At 41.3% G+C, this 9,961-nt stretch overlaps 1 protein-coding gene across 3 annotated transcripts; it reads left to right on the forward strand.

Annotated features, from left to right (window-relative positions):
• The first annotated feature begins 252 nt into the window (after positions 1–252).
• cnot2 (CCR4-NOT transcription complex, subunit 2) lies at positions 253–9,912 on the forward strand. Of its 3 annotated transcripts, none has more exons than XM_077516066.1 (15): positions 253–273; positions 1,840–1,968; positions 2,039–2,114; positions 2,297–2,444; positions 2,531–2,704; positions 2,867–2,946; positions 4,367–4,492; positions 4,646–4,770; positions 4,854–4,971; positions 6,176–6,332; positions 6,426–6,487; positions 6,562–6,611; positions 8,280–8,380; positions 8,462–8,606; positions 8,682–9,912. In XM_077516066.1, the coding sequence occupies exons 2-15, from the start codon at positions 1,852–1,854 to the stop codon at positions 8,766–8,768; spliced, it is 1,566 nt and encodes a 521-aa protein (XP_077372192.1). In that variant the 5' UTR covers positions 253–273; positions 1,840–1,851; the 3' UTR covers positions 8,769–9,912. The 3 variants fall into 3 exon arrangements, with proteins under 3 accessions (XP_077372192.1, XP_077372191.1, XP_077372190.1); XM_077516065.1 differs by lacking the exon at positions 253–273 and adding an exon at positions 280–482; XM_077516064.1 differs by lacking the exon at positions 253–273 and adding an exon at positions 280–482 and having other exon boundaries at positions 8,462–9,912.
• Positions 9,913–9,961: the final 49 nt, after the last annotated feature.

Consider the following 9,961-nt stretch of genomic DNA (forward strand, 5'->3'; position numbering starts at 1 on the left):
AGAAAACCAGAACTGAAAGCAAATGGCAGTGAGCTACAGTGTTTACAAAGTAAAAACATCTAATGATAGAAGGGGTGTGGCGGCAGTTGATGATTTTCATTGTCCAAATTAAATGTTTGGCACGGTTGCGCTGGGGTGAGCATCTTCAACTCGTTCAGGCTTGTGTACGGAAGTGGTCTGCAGGGTTGTAAGGTCAAAGGGTAAAGGCTATAACTCTTTTCGGTTGAGAACACAGCCATCTTGGATTTAACGAAGTCAAGTGAAATTGATGCGGTGAGGCTATTTTTAATTGTACATGGCCTTTTGAATACGACGCACAGCTCAGCTCGTTGAAATGAATGAGAGAAATTAGCCCCAGTGTTTTCCTGTGCCTTTTCACGGGGGAACGGTTCGTTTAGCTGTTAGCTTCATCTGATTGTTGTTGCTGCTGCTTCTGGCAAACGGAGCGTAAATTAAGCTGAGAGCGGGACGTCTGTCTCAAGGTACATGCAATCTAGCTTGCTCTTGCTACCGCTAGGAAGCCGAGTCCGTGTGATTTTTAAATACGAAATGCACGGATAGATGCTGTTCTTAGCTTAATGATTGGTTCGCGAAGCTGTGTTAGCGTGGTAGGCTAACGCTAAATACAAGCACGGAGCTATATACAAGCACGGAGCCTGTTTCTAGCCTACATGCCTACACAGGCTAGTTAGTCAGGTCCTTAGCTAACTAGCATGCTAAGTATCGTAGCCAAGTACTTACGATATTACAAAATAAATATCATGGCAAACTGTTAGACATTTAGTTAACAGAAACGTCCGCAACCACTTAACATGCATCGTTTCGTAATATCGTAATAATATTTGCAATCGGCGCATCGAGTGAGATGTATCTGTAACATCTGAACTGTGAGTGTTCACTTCATGGGAGCTTTTGACTGAATATTACTGTGTGAAGTATAAGGAGTGGTGTAAAAGTGCCTTTTAAGGTGTTGATAGACAAACTTTATAGCCCACATGCCTCCAATCTACATAAAGGCATTGTGTATCCCTTATTAATCACAAGTTCAACCCAGGTGCAAATTAAAATAGCAGAAAAACTTAAAGTATCACCATAGACAATTATTAACAGTGTGTATAAACAGGTGGCTATTGCACTAGTTATCCCCAGTATATGTAAAGATAGTGGATATTTTGCTATGATCGGCAACTCTCCTGCTATTGCTATTTTGCCGTGAACAGCTCTGATTGGTCAATCACTGGACAGAGTCATGCACTGGGCTGCTTTGTCTCACTTCACATCCTTCTATGTTTTTTTTCCATAAAGTTTTCATTTTGTTTTGCAACTGAAGATACACAGCTATCGATATTACCAGCCTAACTTTAACCATAACAATCACAACATAGGATATCATCGGCATTACCAGCCTAACCCAGACTGTTAACTACATTACCAACCCGACTCTAACCATAACCTTTAGATCATATAGGCTGTTGTCAAAAAGTTGTCGTTAAAAAGAAACAAAAATGTAGAGAGTGGGACGTCACACTGTCAGGGTGACATGATGCAGTACACAGTCACTGACAGAATTAGTTTTTTGTAGCTCTCTTGCAATTTACAACAAAATAGCACAGAGTGACAAGTTGCTGGTCACGGAAAAATACCCACTTTGATAGGAAAATAAAATAAATGGGGCCACACAATCCTGATTGAGTTCATAGTCAAATCCTATTGCTGAATAACACTGGCTAAGCCAAAGGATCTGCTCAAGTGCTTGTTGTTCTTGGTTGCACTCTTTTTCTCTAGCGAAACATACATTCATAGATACTTACCTGTACATTATCTTGACTCTCTCTGCAGGTGACAAAAGGCATGTTTGGGTCGAGAAAGAAATTTGCAGAGTTCGTTGAGGTAGTGGACAACGATTTTACTGATGAAAGCATGTACTACAATCAGCCGTCGATGTTCCCACATCGGTCGGACAAAGACGTGAGCTCTTCCTATTCCTAACCTGGCCACCCGTCTATCAAAGATCCTCACCGTTAACGTTTCTCCTCAGATGCTGTCGTCACCATCACCATCCTCATCCTCGGGGCAGCTGTCACAACTTGGTGCAAGTTTGTACGGTCCACAAAGTGAGTGGGGAAAGAAGGATATTTAAAATGAAAATGTAGGACTTTTAGGTGCATTTGAACACAAATATGACAATCGGACTGGAATAGAAAATGATATTTTGTAGACATTTTGGACGTGTAGACTCTTAATTGCATTATTTGGCTGTATTTTATTTGTTGTTACTATTATTTTCCCTCTGCAGGTGCACTCGGCTTTTCGGTAAGAGGTGTAGGGAACAATACGCCTCAGTTAAACCGAAATTTAACACAAAGCACCCAGCTACAAAGTCACATCACGCCCACAACAGGTGTCCCCACTATGTCCCTCCATACGCCTCAATCACCAAGCAGGTGCCAGGCTCATGACACTTCCATTCAAACTGATGTGATTGCAGAAGTAGCAGACTAATAGAGGTATCCCCCGCTTCTTTCAACAGGGGGCCTTTACCAAGGAATATGATGAACCACTCTCAGGTCGGTCAAGGCCTCGGCATGAGCGGCAGGACCAATAGTATGAGCAGCTCAGGCCTCGGCAGCCCCAATCGCAGCTCTCCAAGCATCATCTGTATGCCCAAACAGCAACCAGCACGCCAGGCCTTCACTGTAAACAGGTATGAGGCTGTAATTTGATGGGTGCTTTATCTTGTATATCTTACCCCTCCTTCTACTTACTAGTCCGCTCTGCTACAGTTTCTGGTGTATTGTAAAGCATTTTTAAGGATGTTTAGTGTGTAATTTGTGTGTGTGTCCCGACCCCCACCACATGTATGCAGCATGTCTGGATTTGGAATGAACCGCAACCAGGCTTTTGGGATGAACAACTCATTATCAAGCAATATCTTCAATGGCACAGGTAAGTATGTTAAACCAAAGTGTCATTTAGAAGTACAAGGCCCATCTCAATGAGTTGGTATATCACTAAAAACAGAATTTATTTTAGGAGTTTTAATTCAGTTAAAAAAAAAAAAAAAGACATAAGATTCTAATCAGTACACACAGGGTGAAAAGTTTCATGATTTTAATTTTTAAGCATTGTGATTATTATAGCTTACAGCTTTAACCAAAACTTACTATTTCAAAAAAGATAAACTCGTAATGATTTTAATGTAGAAATTAAGACAAATTCTGTGCTTAATGCTTCTGTCATATATGAGTTTAATTACTTGAATTGAACTACTCAAATAAATCAACTTTTGTATAATATCATAATCCTGAATTATCTCGTACTTTTTTTCAAATTTTCAATTCAACTGTAGTATGAGAGAATGTTATATCTAGGCATGGGCAAGTACCGATGCCCGGTGTCGTTATCAGGCCGATACCAAGCCTGATTTCAAGGTTTTGGTAAGTAAGTAAGCTTTATTTGCAACGCCGGCCAAAATTTTAAGGAAAAATGCTACATTTGGGATATACTGTATAGGTCTTTCTTGAAATGATCTGTCATTGTTTTTTGTACCAGTGGTATTGGTGATTACTCAAGAGTTGAGTACTCATTCTAGTATCAGTCTGAAAAAAAGTGGTATCAAACAATGCTCGAAATAAGCATTTCCCAGAATTTTTTTTATCTATATAGAAGTTGATTAACACATTATGGCCTAAAATGCCTGGCAAAACATGTCTCTCAAACTTTGGAGTCACCCCGGAAAACCTGAAGTTTTCCTGGAAATTCAACGAAATGAAACCTAATTGATATCTCAGCTCCTGAAGCAGATAGAACATAATTCCAAAAACATTTCAGAGCTTACACCTGTAGCGTTCACACAAACAAATGTTTATTATTCTAAACAGTCAGTATTTTTATTATTATTATTTTTTTTAATCAACAACCAAATGTGGCATCTGCGGGTATATTTACCTTCAACACTGGACCGGGTAGTTGTAATAACCTCGGGGAATCGAGTGGTAAATATTTGCCGTCCATTCCGTTACAAAGCTGTTGAAATTGTCTACAAACATATTTCTTAACAGTATGTCACTATCGACTGGTTACACTAATTAGAATTCCTCCCGCGCCGTCGTCAATCATGTCATTTATTTCATAACTCTTGCGAGTCTGCGTAAGCCATAAATGCTCGAATAAAATTCCAGGACATGCTATGAGGCCCACGTCACCTTCTCGTGTATGCGTTTCATCGGATAAGAGGCCAAGAATTGGGCAAAACAAAACCAAATGAACTTTTCCGCTCTCCCGGCTTTAATGGTAGAAACGTGTCCGCACGCTCCCGACCTTAATGGCTTAAAAAATTGACATGTTCTTCTTCCACTTGCTGCAGATGGCAGTGAAAACCTTGCAGGACTGGATCTTTCAGATTTCCCTGCGTTGGCAGACAGGACTCGGAGGGAAGGGACCGGCAACCCAACACAGGTGCTGAACCCGCTGGCTGGAAGAGCTCCTTATGGTAGGCCAGTTGGTTTCTTTTCAACACTAATTAAGCGTACCCACACCTGGCATCATGACCAAGTCTGGAAAAACAGGAATATCAAATTATACTAGTTTTATGACGGTAGCCTTATTGTCTAAGTGTCCCATTCTTGTGTTGATGACAAACAAGTTGGCATGGTGACAAAACCATCGACGGAACAGACACAGGATTTCTCGATCCATAATGAGGACTTCCCCGCATTGCCCGGTCCAAATTACAAAGATCCGTCGTTGACCAGCGATGACAACAAAACTGTAAGTGCACCACACCACAGGATACGAAGCAAGCCTTTGTGATCTCATAGCATTTTTTTTTCCCGTGCTTGTGATTTGTTTAGAACTTGAACTCAACAAGCAAGAGCACATCCAACACAGATGGGCCCAAGTTCCCCGGGGACAAGACGGCCTCGGCGCAGAACAACAACCAGAAGAAAGGGATCCAGGTGTTGCCCGACGGTGAGCGTTCTCATTGTATGTAATGCTATTCCATGGAGAGAGATGCTGTATTTTCACCACCATAAGGCGCAGTCTCAGTTACGGGTGCTATTTCTGTATTTAACGCAGTATTGGACGCAGACACGGGTAAACATACGCTAGCTCAAAACATATGGTCGCAAGCTTTCATGCTAAAACATACGATAGCATGCAAGCTAGCATATGTTTTTAAAAAGGCAGTGGAGCAAAACTGAGTTCGGTTGGATTTGAAGTATTTAACAATGTACTCACATTACTATTGATTAATCCTCATCCACAAATCCCTCAAAGTCCTCATTTTTTTGTATCTGACACGAACAGCTGGGCAAGTTCTCCATCAAACACGGCAGGTTCGTTCTCGTCATTGTAGTATTGTCAGTCAGCCTCGTTACCGTCCTCTTTGTTTTCCTCTCTGCTGCGTTCATGTACTCACTCTGATTTGACTGTTTAAACGTATGTTTTGTTGTTTTGTTTTTTTTAATTAAAAAAAAAAAAAAGTCGCGTGTGCGCTGCTTGTGTGACGTACGGTGCAAGTGACGTCAAGCCTCTAGGCCCTAGAGGCTTGGCATACATCTCATAGTCGGCCCAATTTGTGGAAGTGATGACACCAGACGGAAGCGTACTCTGATTGGATAGGATTCGGGGAACTGTTGCCACCTTAAGGTCTGGCATTGTTATGAATATACTTAAAAACGTATTAATGTGGTTAGCTGTGGATGTTTTCTTTTCTACAAACGTGGTGGTGTGGATGCAATTTTGTTTCTGCACGGGAGGAGGGAGATTTTAAATTGACCCTGCTACGTGTTTACATGGCCTGAGTCGGCCATGTTGGCCATGGCCTGAAATCTGGCCCTGGTTGAGGACTGGTCTTTCGGGTTTTTATCATGTCTGCCAGTCTACAACCATGACCACATTTCCTGTATATAAGCAATGTGTCAGCGGAAATGCTCCCACACACAGTCAGTCAAGCGGAGTGCTTACTAAAGTCGCACACATTTCCAGATTTTGGAAATCTGTGCACACAAAATGTGCACCTCATTATTAGGCACAACGTCAATTCTCGAGAAAATTTAAAGGCTTTTAGGTGCTCGTGAAAATCCGGTATGTAAGGTAGACAAGCTCGCCGCGTCAGCAAGATGTCTGGCTAAACTGATGAGGCATTGTCGATAACGTCTTGTGGCTGCAGGTCGGGTGACGAACATTCCCTCAGGCATGGTGACGGACCAATTTGGCATGATCGGCCTTCTGACGTTCATCCGGGCAGCAGAAACGGATCCTGGCATGGTCCACCTGGCACTCGGAAGCGACCTCACAACACTGGGTCTTAATTTAAATTCACCAGAGTACGATTTCTACCGCTTCAGCCCACGATAGTCGTAACATGGAGCGCATCCCAAAAATCCGACTGACGCTGACTCTGTTTCCTCTCGTGATAGAAACCTTTACCCAAAGTTTGCGTCGCCTTGGGCCTCGGCACCCTGTCGGCCACAAGATATTGGTAAGACATCAACCAAGTGACACAAGTGACTTCTCTTGTAATACTTATTCACCTCATCTGTGCTATTTTGTCAGACTTCCACGTTCCATCGGAATACTTAACCAATATTCACATAAGGGACAAGGTAAATAAAGTACAGTGGAAACCTCTAAGGTTGAATGCAATTTGTTTTGAAATGCTTGTCAGACTCAAATTTCTTTATTTTCACACAATTTTACCCAGAAAATATTAATCAATTTAAATGTTTAAATTAGTACATTTCTTCCTGGGTCAAATTGTTGCCGTCATAAAAACTATCGACAGTGTTTTAAGTAACATTTCACTATTCTTGCCTGTGTTACATTGATTGCTATTCCAAAAAAAAAAAAAAAAAATGACAGTGGCAGATGCTACATGACAAACTCTCAAAAATGATTCAGTGTGAATCTTTGCACAGGAAGGCAAAACACAGCTGATTTTATATAAGGGATGGGCAGTACTGATACCAGGCCTTACTTCAAGGTATCAGTACTCGTTATGGCAGCTGATAGCGGTATTGACCAGGGCTGAGTATTGCCAACAACCTCGCAACACAATGTGTATCGCAGTACAGGGTCACAATGCAGTACGTATCCTGATACACATGTATCCCGATACATATAGCCTTCAAAGTCACATGTATTATGATGTTTTACATTATATACATTTTTAAGTTAGTGTTCGCTAATTAATTAATCACAAAAACTTATCTTATTAATTAGTTTGCGCAAGGCTGTACAGCCTCTTTGAAGTTGCGCAGGAGAAGTGGGAGCGGAGGAGACGCGGGTGCCTTTGCAGCTTGCATTGTAACTAAAAAATAAAAACCAGCAGCCTCTTTCAAGTTAATTGCCTTCAATTACTGCAAAAATAGCTCACCAGTGATTGAACACTGTGTCTTGCTAAGAAGTTAAAGCAGAGGAAGAATATCAACATTTATTTACTTAACTTAATATTGCACGTGTCTAATGTAGCCATTTTCCTATATTTTGTTTAAAAAAACGAAATACAATGTGTTACATGAAAAAAATGCTGTTTTTATTTCCCCAAATATTTCAAATAAACACATTTTAGAGCTGTAATTTTAAAACTTTGATATTTTTGCTCATATCGGCTGATGCCTATTAATAAATTTTCCCGGTGTGCCTGTGAAAACATTTTTGTCATCCAGCATAATAAACATATCCTTTACGCATACGTATGACTGTTATAAAATGCAAGTAAAATATCGGGATATGTATCGCCTTGAGGATCATGTATTGGGATAGATACGTATCGCGATGCGTATCGTGAGGTTGGCGGCAATACCCAGCCCTACTGGCCAATAGTTTTCAGACTGGATTCGGGTTTGAATTTTCCGCACCCTGTCTGCGTATGTGACGTCATGTGTGCGGTGTGAATGTGAAGGAGGATATGTGCAGGGGCTCCAGGTGAAGGAGTGGAACTGTCACTTGCCTTCGGTGCCGGTTGGCGTGGGTTCACTTCTCCTCCTGGGAGACCATGTGTGGCTTACGTGATGTAAGCTTATGCGAGTGAGTGATATAAAAACAATAATAATAATAATAAAAAGGGGTATGTGCAGTTTAATTTTTCTTGGCGCTGACACCCATGACATTAGTGCGACTGGTGAGGCGTATTTAATCCGAAATGTAGTTCAAATTCCAAATTGTTTGACTGAAGAGGTTCCACTGTAAATGACCAGAGGCTTCAAGATGTGTTCAAGTTGTACGTTTAGTTCCTGTGCTCATTTTTTGTGCCCCTGCTGTCTTGCCTCCAGCTGGCTGCTATCAAACTGTCTCGATACGGTGAAGACTTGTTGTTCTACTTGTACTACATGAATGGTGGGGACTTGCTACAGCTTCTGGCAGCAGTCGAACTGTGAGTAGTTGACGATGACTTACTCAACCTTAGTCATGTGCTGACCCCGGTGTTTTAAATCAGCCTAACCTGTATGCCTAGCTTTAATCGGGACTGGCGGTATCACAAAGAAGAGCGACTTTGGATCACGAGGGCACCTGGCATGGAGCCGACACTGAAGACCAACGCCTACGAGAGGGGAACCTACTACTTTTTTGATTGTCTTAACTGGAGGAAAGTGGCCAAGGTAAATCCGTACTCTGCTGCGGAGTTGTATCTCAAAATAGCAGCAATGCTCATTTTTGGTGTCTATGAATCGAAGGAATTCCATCTGGAGTATGACAAGCTGGAAGAGAGGCCTCACGTGCCAACAACATTCAACTACAACCCAGCCCAGCAGGCCTTCTAAGGCCGACCTGTCCACAAGGCTACAGCTGTTCCTGCACATAATGCTGTTGTCCAGAGAGGGCGCTGTGCTTCTCACAGCCTGGTTTTTATTCCTCGAGGATTCGTCTGACAGCAGAGGGGAGGCGGGTCTGACATCAGAACTGCCATCCCATTCCAAAATTTCATGCTGCCCAGAACACCAACACTTTTGTTTTTATTCTGTTTGTTTCCCCCTGTTTTTTGTCTTGTTGTTTTGAGCAGGGTCTGTGTTATGTTTACATCTGAGTCTGAAGCCTGAATTCTCCCAGGAAGGACTTGACCCTCGTTTGTAACACCAGAAAAAGTGAGGGGCAGTTAAAAAACCCTCAGACTCAGTGAAAGAAATGCAATGTTTATTGTTGCACTATATTTAGTAATAAAAGAACACAACATTTGTTTGTGCTTTTTATTATGCCGACTCTCCCTGCATTTGTTTTGCTTCCGTTTCCCCCTTTGTTCAGGTATTTGCTATTTCTTGCCCTTTGTTGCTTTCCTTTCATCACCATTTCTTCTCATTTCATGTTTCTCCTGATGTCTCTTTCTGAACTTTTGAGCTTGTGAAGTGTGGACTACTTGGTGTTCACCAATATGGACAAAATCCTCTTGGAGGCTAAACACTGAGAAAAAGTTGTGTTAGAGCAAAACACTTTACTGTCTTTGTTACAATTTTCTAAGAATTGTGTACATTTTGTTTCTTTACTTGACATGAATTAGAATATGTAATTTTGAATGTGTATATATTGCAATATATATGTGTAAACAGTATATATATGACATATATTTTGGAAAAAAATAATCTTGCCCTGCCTTTAGCCTCATTTTTGAGGTGAGCATGGATGCAATATGTGGAAGGAACAGGATATTTGCTGGCGCCTGGAACACAGCACTTTGGGCAACAAAATCAGTTTGAATGTCACAAAGAATTTCCTGATTATCAACTTAGATGACACACCCAACATGGCAAAAAAAAAAAAAGTCTAGTTTTCAATACAAAACAAAATCTTAGTTGAGGCTATTTGGACAGCAAAATTTCATAGGAAAATTTGTGGAAAAAATAGTGTAGATCTGTCTTGTATTTCTTGAGGCAATCGCTTCTTTGTATTAAAGCAGACAAATGCTTTCCCGAATCACATTGTCTCTTGTACTGTTTGTGGTTCTTAAAAGATCCTGCAATCT

Source organism: Festucalex cinctus, chromosome 3 (genome assembly GCF_051991245.1).
Source record: "Festucalex cinctus isolate MCC-2025b chromosome 3, RoL_Fcin_1.0, whole genome shotgun sequence".
Lineage (NCBI taxonomy): Eukaryota > Metazoa > Chordata > Actinopteri > Syngnathiformes > Syngnathidae > Festucalex > Festucalex cinctus.